We start from the raw sequence: 22,160 nt of genomic DNA on the forward strand, positions 1-22,160 counted from the left end.
AGGAGGCAGACAAGCAATGAAAGAGAATATGTTAAATTGTGAGTGTTAAAGAAAAAGTGGCAGACAGAGCCGAGGCCGATAACAGGAGTGACAGACAGAGCCGAGGGCGATAAGAGGAGTGACAGACAGAGCCGAGGGCGATAAGAGGAGTGACAGACAGAGCCGAGGGCGATAAGAGGAGTGACAGACACAGCCGAGGGCGATAAGAGGAGTGACAGACAGAGCCGAGGGCGATAAGAGGAGTGACAGACAGAGCCGAGGGCGATAAGAGGAGTGACAGACAGAGCCGAGGGCGATAAGAGGAGTGACAGACAGAGCCGAGGGCGATAAGAGGAGTGACAGACAGAGCCGAGGGCGATAAGAGGAGTGACAGACAGAGCCGAGGGCGATAAGAGGAGTGACAGACAGAGCCGAGGGCGATAAAGGCAGTGACAGACAGAGCCGAGGGTGGATCAGACAAGCATTAAAGAAGAGCATGATAGAGCAAGATTAAGACTAGAGAAAGACATGGAAGCAGAAAGACTGAGAAAGACCCAGAAAGTATCCACACAAGCTTCACACAAGAAAAAAAAACATGGCAGTTTTATTGACATTCAGTGTGATTCTCTCATGAGGTTGTGGGTGGGAGAGCGAGGAGCAGCTGGTGACCGGGGTGACTCGGAGGCCAGGTCTTCTGCCCATTGGTTGGGCTGGGCAGGGCTAAATTTAGACTACAAGCATTCGCCGGACCATCAGCTGACTACTACACACATTCTGAGAAACTGACTGACCAAAATGTCATGGAAACATGCTATAAATACTGTACAATGTGTGTGTGTGGGTGTACTCACAGCCCTCGTATATGTCCGTGGGTATGTGGACTGCCGTGGTGTTGTAGGAGATGAGGCGTCTAAATTGCTCGTCTTCCTTAAACTCTGGATAAAGCCGGTTTGGCTTCTTGACCTCTGTATCATTTGAGTCCAGCTATAAGGGAAAAATACCAAAGGAATGAGATATTATTGACGCAAATTGGAGGTCAATGGAGAGTATACTGCATGGATTTAGTGAATACAAAGTATTGTGTGTGTGTGTGTGTGTGTGTGTGTGTGTGTGTGTGTGTGTGTGTGTGTGTGTGTCTGTCACTTTGCATTATGGTGCGCTGTATGATAACACATGCGTGTGTCTGTGTGGCGCTTGCTCCATCTCCTGTGGCTGTGAATAATATTGGTGTGTATTCAGATGCCTGACAGTACTGATCTCCTGTGTCTTGGCCCGTCAAAGCCAGAATGACATCAGTTGTTCAGGAGAGGTGTGTGCCTGCCTGCATGTGTTCTATCACCACATCCCCTGTGGAATTACTATCTGATCCCCAGTATCAAATCAGACACATGACTTCAGAGGCCAAGGGATGCAGACGATATCACAGGCACAGATACGTGTTCTTGAGATAATCCCTCACACGCACACATGCACACGCACACATGCACACACGCACACACACACACTAGACATAACATGCATGCACGCTCATTTGAATATGCACGCATACACGCACATGCAAACAAAAACACACACTAACCCTAGCGTACTGTAGCAACTTTTAAGTGTCTTTTCAGGGCTCTAGAGCCTGGGCCACAGCTGGGGGATGTGGGGGATCCTTTAAGGTTATCAATACGCTTTACAACAGGTTTAGTAACCATGGCTACAAAGACAGAGGGTGCAGGTGGGATTTTGTTGAATATACAGACTCAATATGACTCAGATCAAATCTCTTCACAACACATGTTATACATGGGGGAAGTAACAGTAGAAATGTACTCACGTTTTCTTTGGCATAGTAGTAATGGATGTCATCCGGCTATGGAGAAAGAGCGGGAGGGAAGAGAGAGAGAGAGAGAAATAGAAAGATGTGAAAAACACAGATTTATAAACACAGCAGGTCTTTGGTAGGGGTTTAAATCAATGTGCATTGTAAAGTTTTCAGACGGTGTTGTGTGGAAACTGTGTTCCTATTTCATGTTGTTTTCCATTCTTCAGTGTGGTTGTATTATTTTTTAATTTTCTGAATTCAAGCACTTCTTCACTCTCTGCGTATGTCTATGTGTGTCTCACATGCAAAAGTGTGTGTACTCCCCTAATACAGTATGTGTGTGTGTACTCCCCTAATACAGTGTGTGTGTGTGCTCGACACAAAAGCATCAGTAGTGTTGTAACCAACTCTCTCTTTCATCCGCTGTGCGAGCTTCCTGTCAGAGCACGAGTAAGTCAGGCGCTAACGAGCTAGCCTATCCAGCCTAGCTGACAGATGGACGCCTTGGGGACATGGAGCCGGTTCACTGGTTAGCACCACCTGCCTGCCACCCCCGGCGCTGCAACATGGGGCTAACGCTACATAAAACACAGGCCGGTTCCCCCACCTGTGATCTGCTGGTGGTGTGAGGCTCGATAGTTAGCGCCAGGCCATTAGCGATGAGCTAGGTGTTAGCGATAGACAGTTCTGACAGCGGTGCTCCAGCATCTGCTCACCTCCCGAGAGACAGGCTGCAGTCCTTGCAGAGCTTACACACAAGCTCGCACACATATACACACACTCTGTCTGTCTATCTTAGTTTCTACTGTATCTCTCATATACTCAGATCCCTGGGGGGTGAGACAGTGTGACCTTAGTGTGAGTGTCGCTTCACAAGGTTCTCCACAACATTAAGATGGCCTGACAGCCATCATGAGGAGGTCTCTTCATGTTAGCTTTGAAGCGCTGTGGCTACACTCCCCACCTCCTTAAGTGTGTGTGTTTGTGTGTGTGTGTTCTACGTGCATGGATGTGAACGTGTGTTAAGGTGGTTTCACACACACAGAGGCTTGTAGAGTACTGGGGTAAATGTTTTTATGTGATGTAACTCCTGAGGGAGGGAGGACGTCTTCTGGGCTTTCATACAGAAATGAGGCGTGTGTGCAGGGATATTTGATCTCCTACACCAGGTTGTGTACGCACACACACACACACACAAACACCCTCGGGTGCAGCAAGGACATGGGCCGGTTCACGGAGGACTACGCTGTAACCGCGATGTTGGCCGGACGGATTAAGAAGAAGGAGTGAGGAAGAGGGTGTCTGGAGACAGACTGGACCACGGAGCTCTCCTCCTAACGCTTTCACTGAGCGCGTGCAAGAGCCACATGGAGCCAAGACACTCCTCACGACACGCAACATTGCCTGAGAAAGTCAGCGGTTTAAGAAACTGAAATGAATAGAGAAAACTACATTCAGCCTCGTTTGTCGTTGCCTGGTTGACACGCACCCGCACACACACACTTGGGATCAATTAGCTAGCTCAACATAAACAGTCTGAAAAAGCCAACCTCCGAGTCCTTTCATCGGTGCAGGCTTAATTGGCTAAGACTAACATGTGCGCTAATATTTGCTTGTTAGTTACAGAAAACGCTGGACGTTCACACTAATGACTCTTCGCCAAGGGATAATTATCCAAGCTAGCCAAGCATCTCCATCCAGTCACACATCCCAAGCCTCAAAGAAGTAGACCACGGCAGCATAAAGGAGATACTACTTTGTCCCACACACATGCATGTGCACAGGCACGTACACAGATGGAGCACACACACACACACACACACACACACACACACACACACACACACACACACACACACACACACACTTCCCGTGAGCATGTAGGAATCAGACTGATAAGAATCTTTTAATGGAGAAGAGTCATTAAAAGGAGTATCGGAGGCGTTTATAATGACACTGTCCAGGTTAGTTTGAAGCTAATAGACTAATAGGAGGCAATGGAGTTCTCCCACATAGAGGCAGTAAAAACAAAATATATATATATAACAGGTAATTTGTCATTTCAATATGGCTGCCGAAAGTGAGTGGCTTTCGCATTACTTAAGAGAAGTAAATTAACAATTTGAATTCATTACAAAAACATTGTGGCTCGGACAAAGAACGATTGGACATGGGGAGTTGAGGAACTGCATCATAATTCATGATGAGGCCTACTAATCAAGTTCAGAGACAGGCTGCTCAGTAGAGAAATGTGTCCGATGGGGAGTGAGTTCATCTAGAAGAAAAGATTATTGGAATCGTGTTCATAAACAGTGCATTCGTAAAGTATTCAGACCCCTTGGCTTTTTCCACATTTTGTTACGTTACAGCCTTATTCTAAAAAATATATATATTTTTATCTCATTAATCTACACACAATAACCCATAATGACAAAGCGAAAACAGGTTTAGAGAAATGTTTGCACATTTATAAATAATTTCAAAAATCGGAAATATTACATTGACATAAGCATTCAGACCTTTTACTCATTACTTTTTTGAAGCACCTTTGGCAGCAACTACAGCCTCGAGTCTTCTTGGGTATGGAGCTACAAGCTTGGCATACATGTATTTGGGGAGTTTCTCCCATTCCTCTCTGCAGATCCACTCAAGCTCTGTCAGGTTGGATGGGGAGCGTCGCAGCACAGATATTTTCAGGTCTCTCCAGAGATGTTCGATTGGGTTCAAGTCCGGGCTCTGGCTGGGCCACTCAAGGACATTTAGAGACTTGTCCCGAAGCCACTCCTGCGTTGTCTTGGCTGTGTGCTTAGGGTTGTTGTCCTGTTGGAAGGTGAACCTTTGCCCAATTCTGAGATCCTGAGTGCTAAGGAGCAGGTTTTCATCAAGGATCTCTCTGTACTTTGCTCCGTTCATCTTTCCCTCGATCCTGACTAGTCTCCCAGTCCCTGCCGCTGAAAAACATCCCCACAGCATGATGATGTCACCACCATGCTTCACCGTAGGGAGGGTGCCAGGTTTCCTCCAGATGTGACAAATTCAGGCCAAAGAGTTCAATCATGGTTTCATCAGAACAGAGAATATTGTTTCTCACGGTCTGCGAGTCCTTTAGTGGGCGGTCATGTGGCTTTTACTGAGGAGTGGCTTCCTTCTGGCCACTCTACCATAAAACCCTGATAAGTGGAGTGCTGCAGAGATTGTTGTCCTTCTGGAAGGTTCTCCCATCTCCACAGAAGAACTCTGGAGCTCTGTCAGACTGACCATCAGGTTCTTAGTCACCTCCCTGACCAAGGCCCTTCTCCCTCGATTGCTCAGTTTGGCCGGGCGGTCAGCTCTAGGAAGTGTCTTGGTGGTTCCAAACTATTTCCATTTAAGAATGATGGAGACCACTGTGTTCTTGGGGACCTTCAACGCTGCGGAAATGTTTTGGTACCCTTCTCCAGATCTGTGCATCGACACAATCCTGTCTCGGAGCTCTACGGACAATTCCTTTGACCTCATGGCTTGGTTTTTGCTCTGACATGTACTGTCAACTGTGGGACCTTATATAGACAGGTGTCCTGTCCAGACCATGTCCAATCAATTGAATTTACTACAGATGGACTCCAATTAAGTTATAGAAACATCTCAAGGATGATCAATGGAAACAGGATGCACCTGAGCTCAATTTCGAGTCTCATAGCAAAAGGTCTGAATACTTATGTAAATAAGGTATTTATGTGTTTTATTTTTAATTCATTTGCAAACATTTCTAAAAACCTGTTTTCACTTTGTCATTATGGGGTATTGTGTGTAGATTGATGACTAAAAACATGTATTTAATCCATTTTAGAACAAGACTAATGTGGAATGTGGAAAAAGGGAAGGGGTCTGAATACTTTCCGAATGCACTGTATACTGGCTTAATGGGAATTTGAGAGAGTAAGACCCAGTGTGTGCATGGCTCTGAATGTGTCCCAATGCAATCTAATTGAATTCTACTTAATTGAAGGATATTAAAACTCTATTGTCAACCTAATGAGATTTTATACAAAAATGACCATCCAATGTTTTTCTTCTACCAGGTAAGTTGACTGAGAACACATTGTCATTTACAGCAACAACCTGGGGAATAATCACAGGGGGAGATGGGGGTGAATGAGCCAATTGGAAGATAGGGATGATTGGGTGGCCATGATGGTATGAGGGCCAGATTGGGAATTTAGCCAGGTTTAACACCCCTACTCTTACAATAAGTGACCACAGAGAGTCAGGACACCCGTTTAACGTCCCATCCAAAAGAAGGCACCCTACACAGGGCAATATCCCCAATCACTGGCCCTGGGGCATTGGGATATTGTTTTTTAGAACCGAGGAAAGAATGCCTTCTACTGGCCCTCCAACACCACTTTCAGCAGCATCTGGTCTCCCACCCAGGAACTGACCAGGACCAACCCTGCTTAGCTTCAGAGGCAAGCCAACAGTGGGATGCATGGCGGTAAGCTGCTGGCAATTACAACATTCATATATGATCGTGAATCAAATCAATCTCTTCTTATAGAGTTCAAGGCTTCTATAGGTAATGCATCCAGAGATAATGAGGACATTAATAATGTTGATCTACACAACCACTCACTCACCTCAGGATCATTCTTCCACCGATGCCACATCTGAAAATCCTCTGCAGCGGATGCCAGTGTCTGGACAAAAAAACAGAGAAATAGAGTGGGAATTGTAACACATATTTCCTTTCAATTAAGGAGTTGACACAGTGCTTGTGGCAAGCAGAGAGAGAAAGAGAGAGAGAGAGAGAGAGAGAGAGAGAGAGAGAGAGAGAGAGAGAGAGAGAGAGAGAATGGTACTAATGTTCATTAACATTGATCACGGACATGAAAGTGTTAAGAACATAAAAGTCACCATACTCCTCCACCGTACACAACATATACTGAGGGTACATTACACACCTCAGCTCACCTTATCATGGCTAATTCAAACAACTGGCTCACCTTATCATGGCTAATTCAAACAACTGGCTCACCTTATCATGGCTAATTCAAACAACTGGCTCACCTTATCATGGCTAATTCAAACAACTGGCTCACCTTATCATGGCTAATTCAAACAACTGGCTCACCTTATCATGGCTAATTCAAACAACTGGCTCACCTTATCATGGCTAATTCAAACATCTGGCTCACCTTATCATGGCTAATTCAAACAACTGGCTCACCTTATCATTTCTAATTCAAACAACTGGCTCACATTATCATGGCTAATTAAAACAACTGGCTCACTTAATCATGGCTAATTCAAACAATTGGCTCTACTTCTACAACCACTAGTAATGCTGTCAACACAGAAAGTTATTTTACACATTTTCACTCGACACCCCCAGGTGTGAAACGAGCATGGGGGTGTCACAGTATAAGACGTCATTGTGCTCAAATTAGATCCCTCCCCCCACTCCATGTTGGCCCAGATCTGGCCCTAATGACTAGGTTAATGGGTTTCTAATGAGGATCATCTTTTCATCTCAAACTGGTCTAGAAACACACTGTAACACTCATTTCCCCTGGGGAAATATGGAATCTAATTCCAGTCACTAGCTACTAGTACTGCAGAAAGGGAGTTATTCACGTCACCCATAAATGTTATAAGTTAAATTAATTGAACAAAGGCGAAGCGGGGGGTTAGTGAGATGAGATAGTAACAAGAAAATCAAACAAAGAAGAACAAAACAATGAGCTTCCTTTGAGGATGAATCACAGGGTGCAGAGATCTTACAATCTTCACAATGGCAGTTTGTGTTTAAGTGCTGTATCTATCAGAACTCGGCTCTGCAGGCCAAGTGTCCCCTTTTCTTTGGCTCAGAAAACCACACAACCTGGATCCTAGCATCCTAAAGACAAATGCACTGAGCTTATGCGATCTTTCTTTGCCATGCTATCGCTGCAGGCTGGGTGAGCTGCATGATGCTACCACACGCTTACGCTAAGTCTCTCCATTTGGCTTCAATGAGAGCTGTGTTAGCATTACATCATCTCCTCTACACAATGATATCACAAGTGCATAATTACAGTAATTATGCCTAATCAAAGCCAATGGACCCTCAATGCATACTGCCTGCCAGAGTGCTTTGCAAGCACCTTCTTTTTTCTGTCCATCGCTGAATAAATTGAAGCGGCTAACACTATTCTAAAGCTAATGTGTTTAGCGCTGCTAGCGTTATTGGCTTGCATCTTCCCCTGGGCTTCTTGTAGCTTTGTGGGCCTGCTGACCCTATCAAAGCTAAGACTGATGGACAAAAATGAACAGTGTACTGACAGAGATGGAGTATAGAGGGAGGGGTAATATTTTTAGGGTGAAGTGCAATGTTCCCTACATTTTTGGGAGGCACTGAGCAAATGTTTGATCTTGTGAGCGGAAACTTGAACATTGTGAGAAATTTGTGCAACTTCCAGCACATGTTTACAGTGAACACTGAGGCTGTTCCCTTACAGTTTTAGACATTAGCCAATAGGCTATTGTGGCTATTTGAGCATAATGTGGGCCTACCAACAAAACCAATGGAGCAAATCCCATACCATTTTCACATGGAAATAGCTTTTGATTTCTATGATATATTTATTTATTTGTAATTTATTTGTAATTTCACCTTTATTTAACCAGGTAGGCAGGTTGAGAACAAGTTCTCATTTACAATTGAGACCTGGCCAAGATAAAGCAAAGCATTTTGACACATACAACAACACAGAGTTACACATGGAGTAAAACAAACATACAGTCAATAATATAGTAGAAAAATAAGTCTATATACAAAGTGAGCAAATGAGGTGAGATAAGGGAGGTAAAGGCAAAAAAGACCATGGTGGCGAGGTAAATACAATATAGCAAGTAAAACACTGGAATGGTAGATTTGCAGTGGAAGAAAGTGCAAAGTAGAAATAGAAATAATGGGGTGCAAAGGAGCAAAATAAATAAATAAATACAGTAGGGGAAGAGGTAGTTGTTTGGGCTAAATTATAGATGGGCTATGTACAGGTGCAGTAATCTGTGAGCTGCTCTGACAGCTGGTGCTTAAAGCTAGTGAGGGAGATAAGTGTTTCCAGTTTTAGAGATTTTTGTAGTTTGTTCCAGTCATGGCAGCAGAGAACTGGAAGGAGAGGCGGCCGAAGGAGGAATTGGCTTTGGGGGTGACCAGAGAGATATACCTGCTGGAGTGCATGCTACAGGTGGGTGCTGCTATGGTGATCAGCGAGCTGAGATAAGGGGGAACTTTACCTAGCAGGGTCTTGTAGATGACCTGGAGCCAGTGGGTTTGGCGACGAGTATGAAGCGAGGGCCAGCCAACGAGAGCTAACAGGTCGCAGTGGTGGGTAGTATATGAGGCTTTGGTGACAAAACGGATGGCACTGTGATAGACTGCATCCAATTTATTGAGTAGGGTATTGGAGGCTATTTTGTAAATGACATCGCCGAAGTCAAGGATCGGCTGGATGGTCAGTTATACGAGGGTATGTTTGGCAGCATGAGTGAAAGATGCTTTGTTACGAAATAGGAAGCCAATTCTAGATTTAACTTTGGATTGGAGATGTTTGATGTGAGTCTGGACGGAGAGTTTACAGTCTAACCAGACACCTAGGTATTTGTAGTTGTCCACATATTCTAAGTCAGAACCGTCCAGAGTAGTGATGCGGGACGGGCGGGCAGGTGCAGGCAGCGATCGGTTGAAGAGCATGCATTTAGTTTTACTTGTATTTAAGAGCAATTGGAGGCCATGGAAGGAGAGTTGTATGGCATTGAAGCTCGTCTGGAGGGTAGTTAACACAGTGTCCAAAGAAGGGTCAGAAGTATACAGAATGGTGTCATCTGCGTAGAGGTGGATCAGAGACTCACCAGCAGCAAGAGCGACATCATTGATGTATACAGAGAAAAGAGTCGACCCAAGAATTGAACCCTGTGGCACCCCCATAGAGAATGCCAGAGGCCCGGACAACAGGGCCTCCTATTTGACACACTGAACTCTATCAGAGAAGTAGTTGGTGAACCAGGGAAGGCAATAATTTGAGAAACCAAGGCTGTATATCCTACAGTAGGATTGAAAAGGGGTTGATATCATGTTGATTCGATCACAGAAAAAACGTTATCTATATCGTGAAAACTAATGGGGCGTACTCAGTGAAGTTTACTCTCTTGCGTCTCTGCGCCGCAGTCCTGGAGGAGGTGCGCAGTGTAGAGGAAACATTGGTTTAGTGTTTGAATCACGAAGTAAAACCAACCGACAGCGCTAAACCTAAGATTGATTCTAAAGTGCTGCCCTGCTAATGGCTAACCTGGTTCAGCTGTGCCACAGGTATTTCTTGTTTTTGAGGTGACTTTTTTATTTGGTGCCTGGAAGACCAAGCAGGACGAATTAGGGCCAATCACTGATATTGAACAATTACAGTGCCTTGCAAAAGTATTCGGCCCCCTTGAACTTTGACCTTTTGCCACATTTCAGGCTTCAAACATAAAGATATAAAACTGTAATTTTTTGTGAAGAATCAACAACAAGTGGGACACAATCATGAAGTGGAACAACATTTTTTAACAAATAAAAAACTGAAAAATTAGGCGTGCAAAATTATTCAGCCCCCTTAAGTTAATACTTTGTAGCGCCACCTTTTGCTGCAATTACAGCTGTAAGTCGCTTGGGGTATGTCTCTATCAGTTTTGCACATCGAGAGACTGAAATTTTTGCCCATTCCTCCTTGCAAAACAGCTCGAGCTCAGTGAGGTTGGATGGAGAGCGTTTGTGAACAGCAGTTTTCAGTTCTTTCCACAGATTCTCGATTGGATTCAGGTCTGGACTTTGACTTGGCCATTCTAACACCTGGATATGTTTATTTGTGAACCATTCCATTGTAGATTTTGCTTTATGTTTTGGATCATTGTCTTGTTGGAAGACAAATCTCCGTCCCAGTCTCAGGTCTTTTGCAGACTCCATCAGGTTTTCTTCCAGAATGGTCCTGTATTTGGCTCCATCCATCTTCCCATCAATTTTAACCATCTTCCCTGCCCCTGCTGAAGAAAAGCAGGCCCAAACCATGATGCTGCCACCACCATGTTTGACAGTGGGGATGGTGTGTTCAGGGTGATGAGCTGTGTTGCTTTTACGCCAAACATAACGTTTTGCATTGTTGCCAAAAAGTTTGATTTTGGTTTCATCTGACCAGAGCACCTTCTTCCACATGTTTGGTGTGTCTCCCAGGTGGCTAGTGGCAAACTTTAAACAACACTTTTTATGGATATCTTTAAGAAATTGCTTTCTTCTTGCCACTCTTCCATAAAGGCCAGATTTGTGCAGTATACGACTGATTGTTGTCCTATGGACAGAGTCTCCCACCTCAGCTGTAGATCTCTGCAGTTCATCCAGAGTGATCATGGGCCTCTTGGCTGCATCACTGATCAGTCTTCTCCTTGTATGAGCTGAAAGTTTAGAGGGACGGCCGGGTCTTCGTAGATTTGCAGTGGTCTGATACTCCTTCCATTTCAATATTATCGCTTGCACAGTGCTCCTTGGGATGTTTAAAGCTTGGGAAATCTTTTTGTATCCAAATCCGGCTTTAAACTTCTCCACAACAGTATCTCGGACCTGCCTGGTGTGTTCCTTGTTCTTCATGATGCTCTCTGCGCTTTAAACGGACCTCTGAGACTATCACAGAGCAGGTGCATTTATACGGAGACTTGATTACACACAGGTGGATTCTATTTATCATCATTAGTCATTTAGGTCAACATTGGATCATTCAGAGATCCTCACTGAACTTCTGGAGAGAGTTTGCTGCACTGAAAGTAAAGGGGCTGAATAATTTTGCACGGCCAATTTTTCAGTTTTTTATTTGTTAAAAAAGTTTGAAATATCCAATAAATTTCGTTCCACTTCATAATTGTGTCCCACTTGTTGTTGATTCTTCACAAAAAATTACAGTTTTATATCTTTATGTTTGAAGCCTGAAATGTGGCAAACGGTCGAAAAGTTCAAGGGGGCCGAATACTTTCGCAAGGCACTGTAGCTCAGTTGGTGAGGTAATTAGAATACATATAGTGCCTGGTTGGAACTAAACCCTGCAGAAGTCATAATTTCTCAGAAGATTAAATTATTTTTTAGCTTTGACCTTCCTTTAGAACATAATGCAATTTGCCACATTATTATTATTAATATTATTAACTAAATGTTTTATACAATAAAACATCCACATGCAAACGATAACATACAGATGCTCACCCAGATCCACAACATCACCCCTGCCCCAGCATCACTCTGCACCACATGGCCTCAAACTTTGGCTGTCTATTATATAAGTAATATATATAACTTTGGGGCGTGTTCCCTAGGTCTGCAGGGGAGGCACGGGAACTCAGTCCCGCTTTAAACTGATAAAGAAAGGATCAGTCTATAATTTTAATGGTAGGTTTATTTGAACAGTGAGAGACAGAAAACAACAAAAAATATCCAGAAAAACGCATGTCAAAAATGTTATACATTGATTTGCATTTTAATGAGGGAAATAAGTATTTGACCTCCTCTCAATCAGAAAGATTTCTGGCTCCCAGGTGTCTTTTATACAGGTAACGAGCTGAGATTAGGAGCACACTCTTAAAGGGAGTGCTCCTAACCGCAGCTTGTTACCTGTAAAAAAGACACCTGTCCACAGAAGCAATCAATCAATCAGATTCCAAACTCTCCACCATGGCCAAGACCAAAGAGCTCTCCAAGGATGTCAGGGACAAGATAGACCTACACAAGGCTTGAATGGGCTACAAGACCATCGCCAAGCAGCTTGGTGAGAAGGTGACAACATTTGGTGCGATTATTCGCAAATGGAAGAAACACAAAAGAACTGTCAATATCCCTCGGCCTGGGGCTCCATGCAGATCTCACCTCGTGGGGTTGCAATGACCATGAGAACGGCGAGGAATCAGCCCAGAACTACAGAGGAGGATCTTGTCAATGATCTCAAGGCAGCTGGGACCATAGTCACCAAGAAAACAATGGGTAACACACTACGCCGTAAAGGACTGAAATCCTGCAGCGCCCGCAAGGTCCCCCTGCTCAAGAATACATATACATGCCCGTCTGAAGTTTGCCAATGAACATCTGAATGATTCAGAGGACATCTGGTGAAATTGTTGTGGTCAGATGAGACCAAAATGGAGCTCTTTGGCATCAACTCAACTTGCCGTGTTTGGAGGAGGAGGAATGCTGCCTATGACCCCAAGAACACCATCCCCACCGTCAAACATGGAGGTGGAAACATTATACTTTGGGGGTGTTTTTCTGCTAAGGGGACAGGCAACTTCACCGCATCCAAGGGACGATGGACGGGGCCATGTACCATCAAATCTTGGGTGAGAACCTCCTTCCCTCAGCCAGGGTATTGAAAATGGGTCGTGGATGGGTATTCCAGCATGACAATGACCCAAAACACACGGCCAAGGCAACAAAGGAGTGGCTCAAGAAGAAGCACATTAAGGTCCTGGAGTGGCCTAGCCAGTCTCCAGACCTTAATCCCATAGAAAATCTGTGGAGGGAGCTGAAGGTTCGAGTTGCCAAACGTCAGCCTCAAAACCTTAAGACTTGGAGAAGATCTGCAAAGAGGAGTGGGACAAAATCCCTCCTGAGATGTGTGCAAACCTGGTGGCCAACTACAAGAAACGTCTGACCTCTGATTGCCAACAAGGGTTTTGCCACCAAGTACTAAGTCATGTTTTGCAGAGGGGTCAAATACTTATTTCCCTCATTAAAATGCAAATCATTTTATAAAATTTTTGACATGCGTTTTTCTGGATTTTTTGGTTGTTATTCTGTCTCTCACTGTTCAAATAAACCTACCATTAAAATTATAGACTGATAATTTCTTTGTAAGTGGGCAAACGTACAAAATCAGCAGGGGATCAAATACTTTTTTCCCCCACTGTATTTATGACTTGTCAGAAATGTCTAGATCAACTAGCCCACGTCAGCTAATGTTTTTTTTATTAGTTTTTTTTAGCCTATAGATATTGTTGTCATTTTTTTGTCACTCAAATATAACATTAATACACATTAGACATGGCTAAATTTATAGAATTGCTAGAAAATCTGCTTTAAAACTGCTAAATTATCTTCACCAACAAGAGGGGTGTGAACAGTTTGTGTCATGAACAGCGCTTGTGCCCATAGAACTAGACGTTGCGCGAACACAGGCGGGATGTTCCGCAATGCTGGAAGGGTGGCCCTGAGTGGAAAAGTTGGGAACCCCTGTATTATATCACCCTGTCACAGGCCTTCCCAGTTAACACCACCTCATAAGATTGCCTGCTGCAGTTGTTCAAGAGATGTCCAGTTTGCAGCCGAACATGCAGCATAGAGAAGACAAGGTGTTCCTAATGTTTGGTATAGTCAGTGTATACTGTATAATTAGCCTGTATGTATTTTTAGATATAGGCCTATTGTAAATGTGTATAATTGCAGCGTCACCATCTTTATAGTAAAATAAATACAAATACACACATGACTTTAAGCTACATATTCATTTGACAGAGGTAATGAGGTTTGCAAAACAAGTGTTTCTGAGCTTGTCAATATTACACAGGTAAGCTAACGGTTATATAGATCAGGAATGGAAACAGGCTCTATAGACCTCTATATATGAGTGTCTGTGTCCAACACACAACCACCTGTTGTTATGTTGGACACCTACTGACCAAAGAAAGTGATATGTATTGCTAAAATAAAGGTTTAAGGAAATACAGGCAGGCACCACATTACTGCAAGACAAAACAGCTCACTCAATCAAGCATGATGGTCTTGTAAGTATAAAAGCAAAGCTTGTTTTCATATCATTTTGTTTTAAAAAGCATGAAAATGGAATGGAATGGTATTAGTGTGATGTGTGAAGAATCCAATAATTTAACTTGAATGTGGTACAAATCACATTATTGTGGAAGCACCTCCTCTAAGAGTCTGAATTAGGCTGTTTGAATCCTATTGGGCTGACCAGTATGGGGCAGATCTGGCAACACATAACATGATCTCTCATGATGAGTTCCTTACTGTACATATATCAGTGGAAACCCACTGTGATAACTGTGACACTCATTTCTCTCAGTGCAGACACATTCAAACCTCTCTCTGATCCTTCCTGAAGAGCCAACACCCGAACAACGTTCGCCTCTCATGCAGAATGAAAGACAATCTGTATTTGGAGCTTAGCTCCTTCTCTCTCAGTTTCTTCCTAATGAACTGGTGTGTTGCAATGTTTATGTAAAGTTTTGATAATGAAATCCATTACTGCGGTTTCTTTTCAGACAGCTAATTATACTGAGTGACTTGAGACTTGTGCGCACACTGAAGCAAGCGTGAGCTCGCCGTTTGACGTGTGGTTGCCATGGCGATGTCCATAGTTTGAGTTTATTTGTTTATTTTTACAGGGACGGTGCATATTAATCAACGTTTCAATAAAAGTGCCGGTTTAGCCAGCCGGCAAATTTTCAACCGCTGTCCCTGGGCAGCTTATTAAAACAATTACAATACAGACAAACAATGAGCAGTGAGCACATGCAGAGCAACATAGAACAAGCAACACGTAGCACGCAGACAGAACAACATAACACAAAAAGCAACAAGACAAAATATATATAAAAGCAACCGTGTTTCCACACCTCACAAGCTACAGACAACATGGAAAGCGACAATACACAGCTAGGGATTATGTTCACAAGTCTGATTGGCCTTTAGCCATGTCTATGTTTTTTTGTGAAGATGTCATAGGTGGTGCAGTTGTGTGTCTGATGGCAGTGTGTTCCAGACATGGGAAGCTCTCACAGAGAAAGCAGATGGACTAAAGTTGCTTTTCATTAAGGGAACTATACAGTCACCTCTAATGGCAGACCTTGTGGATCTGCTGCCATGGGTTTGGGTTTTCTGTTTAACAAAAGTATCTGCCTTGTTATCTGAGCGACGGTTGTCAGGCAGGCTGGACCCCGTTTTCTGAGTGGCGAGGGGGAAGAGGTGAATTTGATTGTGTCATGAGGACGTGCTATATGATATGCAATGAGAGGAAAATGTGAAACAGGCTTTAGGTGTGTGTCTTAGTTGTTGGTGCTGTGAGGACAAAAACTTGAGGAGGAAGAATGGACCGAGTTAGTGAGGATTAACACAAATGCCAACAAAACGGTGCCTATTGGACCCCAACACACACACACACACACACACACACACACACTCAAAAGGTCAGTCATCCACAGCATGATCACAACCCCTTGGGTTACGTTGTTAAATAAATTCAGACTGTGTTAAACGCTCTAGCAAAGCGCTTGAATTCTGAATGAGGACTAAATGCTTTGAGCCACAGTTTAAATTCAGGCTGGTAAATTATTTACAACTCTCACACAGGAGCTCTGAAGATTCAGCATCCCTCCAAACAAGTCGACCTGACAACTATGTCTGTATCCAGTCCATATTTGATTAGATTATGGATCTGGGTTGAATCTCCTATGTGTGCCAAATAAATATTGGAGCAAAATTTTGATCAATTCAATCAGTTCTGAATTCAATTGAGGAAACAGACTTAACTAATTATCTGAAAAATATCTATGTTGACAAGATCTGAAGTGAAGTGAATTTAAACACATAAATCCCATGGGATGCCATCTTTCTTTGTGTTCCCCTCTCTGCCTCTCCAGCCTCTCCCCTCCTCTGAGACAGTAAATCCAGACTACTAGTTTCCCCTCCGTTTAGCGCTCATATCCATCCCTTCATCCATTATTTAGACAGGAGAAGCATGTAGACACGGAGAGGAAGATGTTTCTCAGTCTTTATCACTGAGGAGGATTCCAGATACATTCCCCAATCACGGAAAGGAGACAGACAGAGAGAGAGAGAGTGAGCAAGAGAGAGGGGGGGTTAAAGGAGGTGTTAATGTTTAGTGAGAGAGAGAGAGAGAGAGAGAGAGAGAGAGAGAGAGAGAGAGGAGAATAAAGAGGGGTTCAGTAAGGAAGCTATGCCCCAAAATATGATCATTGTTTAAATTCATATTTGATGCATGATCAAAGAGAAGAGATGATGATCAGTGGAACAATCAAATGTGCTGAACTAAAATATAAACGAAAAAAGCAACAATTTCAAAGATATTATTCAGTCAATTGAAATATAAAGAACTAAAATATAAACACAACATGTAAAGTGTTGGTTCCATGTTTCATAAGCTGAAATAAAAGATCCCAGACATTTTTCAATCGTGCAAAAAGCTTACTTCTCTCAGATTTTGTGAACAAATCTGTTTAAATCCCTGTTAGTGAGCATTTCTCCTTTGCCAAAATAATCCATCCACCTGACAGGTGTGGCATATCAAGAAGCTGATTAAACAGCATGATCATTACACAGGTGCACTTTGTGCTGGGGACAATGAAAGGCTACTCTAAAATGTGCAATTTTGTCACACAACACAATGCCACAGATGTCTCAAGTTTTAAGGAAGCATGCAATTGGCCTGCTGACAGCAGGAATGTCCACCAGAGCTGTTGTCAGATAACTGAATGTTCATTTCTCTACCATAAGGTGCGTCCAACTTCGTTTGGCAGTATGTCCAACCGGCATCACAACCGCAGACCATGTGTAACCACGTCAGCCCAGGACCTCCACATCCGGATTGCGGGATGGTCTCAGACCAGCCACCAAGACAGCTGATGAAACTGAGGAGTATTTCTGTCTGTAATAAAGCCTAATTGTGGGGAAAAACTCATTCTGATTGGCTGGGCAGCGAAATTCATAGATTAGAACCTAATTTATTTCAATTGATTGATTTCCTTATATGAACTGTAAGTCAGTAAAATTGTTGCATGTCACATTTATATTTTTGTTCAGTACATATACATATAGATTGATATTTTTTCACTGACTCTCTTGTACTGGCTCTATGCACACTCACTAGACTCTACTCACACACACACATTCCATGCTGTGGAGAATTATTCTCCACTCTGCTGTAGAGTATTTTTCTCCACTCATACAGGAGTAATAAAGGCGTAGTGTATTCATTTGGTGGGATTTTATATATATAGTTGAAGTCAGAAGTTTACATACACTTAGGTTGGAGTCATTAAAACTCGTTTTTCAAACACACACATTTCTTGTTAACAAACTATAGTTTTGGCAAGTCGGTTAGGACATCTACTTTGTGCATGACACAAGTAATTTTTCCAACAATTGTTTACAGACAGATTATTTCTCTTATAATTCACTGTATCACAATTCCAGTGGGTCAGAAGTTTATATACACTAAGTTGACTGTGCCTTTAAACAGCTTGGAAAATTCCAGAAAATGATGACATGGCTTTCGAAGCTTCTGATAAGCTAATTGACATCATTCGGGTCAATTGGAGGTGTACCTGTGGATGTATTTCAAGGCCTACCTTCAAACTCGGTGCCTGTTTGCTTGACATAATGGAAAATCAAAAGAAATCAGCCAAGACCTCCGAAAAAAAATTGTAGACCTCCACAAGTCTGGTTCATCCTTGGGAGCAATTTCCAAACGCCTGAAGGTACCACGTTCATCTGTATAAACAATAGTACGCAAGTATAAACACCATGGGACCACGTAGCCATTATACCGCTCAGGAAGGAGACGCCTGTCTCCTAGAGATGAACGTACTTTGGTGCGAAAGGTGCAAATCAATCCCAGAACAACAGCAAAAGGACCTTATGAAGATGCTGGAGGAAACAGGTACAAAAGTATATATTTCCACAGTAAAACAAGTCCTATATCGACATAACCTGAAAAGCCGCTCAACAAGGAAGAATCCACTGCTCCAAAACTGCAATAAAAAAGACAGATTACGGTTTGCAACTGCAGCATCATGTTGTGGGGGTGCTTTGTTGCAGGAGGGACTGGTGCACTTCACAAAATACACTGCTCAAAAAAATAAAGGGAACACTTAAACAACACAATGTAACTCCAAGTCAATCACACTTCTGTGAAATCAAACTGTCCACTTAGGAAGCAACACTGATTGACAATAACTGCTGTTGTGCAAATGGAATAGACAACAGGTGGAAATTATAGGCAATTAGCAAGACACCCCCAATAAAGGAGTGGTTCTGCAGGTGGGGACCACAGACCACTTCTCAGTTCCTATGCTTCCTGGCTGATGTTTTGGTCACTTTTGAATGCTGGCGGTGCTTTCACTCTAGTGGTAGCATGAGACGGAGTCTACAACCCACACAAGTGGCTCAGATAGTGCAGCTCATCCAGGATGGCACATCAATGCGAGCTGTGGCAAGAAGGTTTGCTGTGTCTGTCAGCGTAGTGTCCAGAGCATGGAGGCGCTACCAGGAGACAGGCCAGTACATCAGGAGACGTGGAGGAGGTCGTAGGAGGGCAACAACCCAGCAGCAGGACTGCTACCTCCACCTTTGTGCAAGGAGGAGCAGGAGGAGCACTGCCAGAGCCCTGCAAAATGACCTTCAGCAGGCCACAAATGTGCATGTGTCTGCTCAAACGGTCAGAAACAGACTCCATGAGGGTGGTATGAGGGCCCGACGTCCACAGGTGGGGGTTGTGCTTACAGCCCAACACCGTGCAGGACGTTTGGCATTTGCCAGAGAACACCAAGATTGGCAATTTCGCCACTGGCGCCCTGTGCTCTTCACAGATGAAAGCAGGTTCACACTGAGCACCTGACAGACGTGACAGAGTCAGGAGACGCCGTGGAGAACGTTCTGCTGCCTGCAACATCCTCCAGCATGACCGGTTCGGCGGTGGGTCAGTCATGGTGTGAGGTGGCATTTCTTTGGGGGGCCACACAGCCCTCCATGTGCTCGCCAGAAGTAGCCTGACTGCCATTAGGTACCGAGATGAGATCCTCAGACCCCTTGTGAGACCATATGCTGGTGCGGTTGGCCCTGGGTTCCTCCTAATGCAAGACAATGCTAGACCTCATGTGGCTGGAGTGTGTCAGCAGTTCCTGCAAGAGGAAGGCATTGATGCTATGGACTGGCCCGCCCGTTCCCCAGACCTGAATCCAATTGAGCACATCTGGGACATCATGTCTCGCTCCATCCACCAACGCCACGTTGCACCACAGACTGTCCAGGAGTTGGCGGATGCTTTAGTACAGGTCTGGGAGGAGATCCCTCAGGAGACCATCCGTCACCTCACCAGGAGCATGGCCAGGCGTTGTAGGGAGGTCATACAGGCACGTGGAGGCCACACACACTACTGAGCCTCATTTTGACTTGTTTTAAGGACATTACATCAAAGTTGGATCAGCCTGTAGTGTGATTTTCCACTTTAATTTTGAGTGTGACTCCAAATCCATACCTCCATGGGTTGATAAATTGGATTTCCATTGATTATTTTTGTGTGATTTTGTTGTCAGCACATTCAACTATGTAAAGAAAAAAGTATTTAATAAGATTATTTCTTTCATTCAGATCTAGGATGTGTTGTTTAAGTGTTCCCTTAATTTTTTTGAGTAGTATAGATGGCATCATGAGAGAGGAAAATTACGTGAATATATTGAAGCAACATCTCAAGACATCAGTCAGGAAGTTACATTTTGGTCGCAAATGGGTCTTCCAAATGGACAATGACCCCAAGCATACTTCCAAAGTTGTGGCAAAATGGCTTAAGGACAACAAAGTCAAGGTATTGGAGTGTCCATCACAAAGCCCTGACCTCAATCCTATAGAAAATGTATATATATATATATATATTTATTGTATTTATCAGGGAGTGCTGCAGCCCTTCAGCACCCCTACCCCCGTGGCTATGACTGGTACTCTTTGTATATTGCTTCGTTATTGGTATTTTATTGTGTTACTATGTCCTTTTTTAATTTAGCAAATATTTGTCTTACTTTTAGACTCCGCATTGTTGGGAATGGGCTCGAAAGTAAGCACCTCACGGTAAAGTCTACACCTGTTGTATTCGGGGCATGTGATGAATACAATTCGATTTGATTAAACCTAATGTCTTTGGCTGAGAGAATATAGGGGTCTTTGGGTTTATGGTGTACTCTGTATATTCGCCTTAATAGGACTTTAGTGATCGCTCTCTACCTTGGGTCCCATCAATCACAACTGTCTTTACACACTGCCAACAGCTATGGCGGAACAAGTGGGCGCAAGGGTGGGTACACGAACACACGAATGTGACCGACCGGCTCCGTTCAGTCATGTCTAAAATTTGAAATGGTGTTTTTTTTACATTGGATCAAAGTAGAGACTCAGAGCCATAAATCGGTATATCGTACACTACAGTTGAGGAACAAAGGGAAAGTAATTCTGCTTTGAAGGTTTATAAACGTGTAACCTCACTTTTGAGAAAATGGCATTTGAATGTTTTAGTACCTACTGGAGAGCTCTTCTTTGTCTACACCCATTCAGCATTGTTCACACCCTCTCAAGCTTTAGCCCCACCCATCTCTTTAAGGTTTGATCCGAGTGTTCTGTCCTAACAACAGCCATCAAGGACCCAAGCTAACTGGCTAACTTTGGCTAGCTACTTTCAGATACAAATGAGTGAACAGCTCATTCTGACCATTTCACTCGCCCTAGCAGTGCTGGTTATGCTGTTTTTATGTCATCCAGAGCATTGGTGACTGCAACTGTGCTGCTGGCAACAATTTCATTATGCTTTTTTTGCCAACGTTTGCAGAAAACGGCCATATTAAAACGGGTATTGAGTGTTCGTAAATTCGTCAGTTATTCTTCGCTCTGGCACACTCAGACGAGAGTGCTCTGAAATCGGAGTAGATAGCTAGAACGAATTTACCAGCTACGTCTATCAACAGCTATCGTTTCACAGTGACATCCTGAACATTCTGTTGAAGTGGATACCTGCAGAGTGGAGTCTATGGTTAAGCCGTAGCTAGCTAGCTAAACACCAAACCATAATCCAAACTCATGCATGAATCTGCAGGTAACTAACAAACTAGGTTCAACGTTAGCTAGCTAACATTAGGCTATAACTAGCAAAGCAAATGACTCTGAGATACAAATAATATTACTACACAGATCATACAGCTAGTGAGCTAACAGTACACTTTAACTTGAAATGAAAACACTTTCTGACACAATTAGAAACGTGTAATATATGAAAATGTAGCTAGCTAGACAATTTTACCCATATACATGGCTGGAGAATTCTCCCTCTCTGTCACGGATGCCAAGGTTGCCCTTAGTTTGAAGATGTAATCCGGAGACAGGTGTTTCTCCATCTCCTTACCTATCATACTCCAATTCCACTGATTTAAAAACTCGGTCCTCCAGAAAGTGGGAACACTTATGCGGTTCTACTACGCAATATATATTTTTTTAACCTGTTAGGGCTAGGGGGCAGCATTTGCACGTCTGGATAAAAAAAATGTA

The 22,160-nt window shown here is 43.4% G+C and overlaps 1 protein-coding gene across 3 annotated transcripts in view; it reads right to left on the reverse strand.

The window, feature by feature from the left end:
• The window catches only part of LOC106595617 (voltage-dependent calcium channel subunit alpha-2/delta-1), a 176,096-nt gene that overhangs the window by 93,074 nt on the left and 60,862 nt on the right, over positions 1–22,160 (reverse strand). For all 3 annotated transcript variants that reach the window (XM_045722235.1, XM_045722234.1, XM_045722233.1), the window contains exons 4-6: positions 6,406–6,465; positions 1,802–1,837; positions 831–963 (exon numbers count right to left, since the gene is read on the reverse strand). In XM_045722235.1, coding sequence (XP_045578191.1) covers positions 831–963; positions 1,802–1,837; positions 6,406–6,465 — 229 coding nt within the window. The remainder of the gene's footprint in view (positions 1–830; positions 964–1,801; positions 1,838–6,405; positions 6,466–22,160) is intronic.

This window comes from Salmo salar, chromosome ssa07 (genome assembly GCF_905237065.1).
Source record: "Salmo salar chromosome ssa07, Ssal_v3.1, whole genome shotgun sequence".
NCBI lineage: Eukaryota > Metazoa > Chordata > Actinopteri > Salmoniformes > Salmonidae > Salmo > Salmo salar.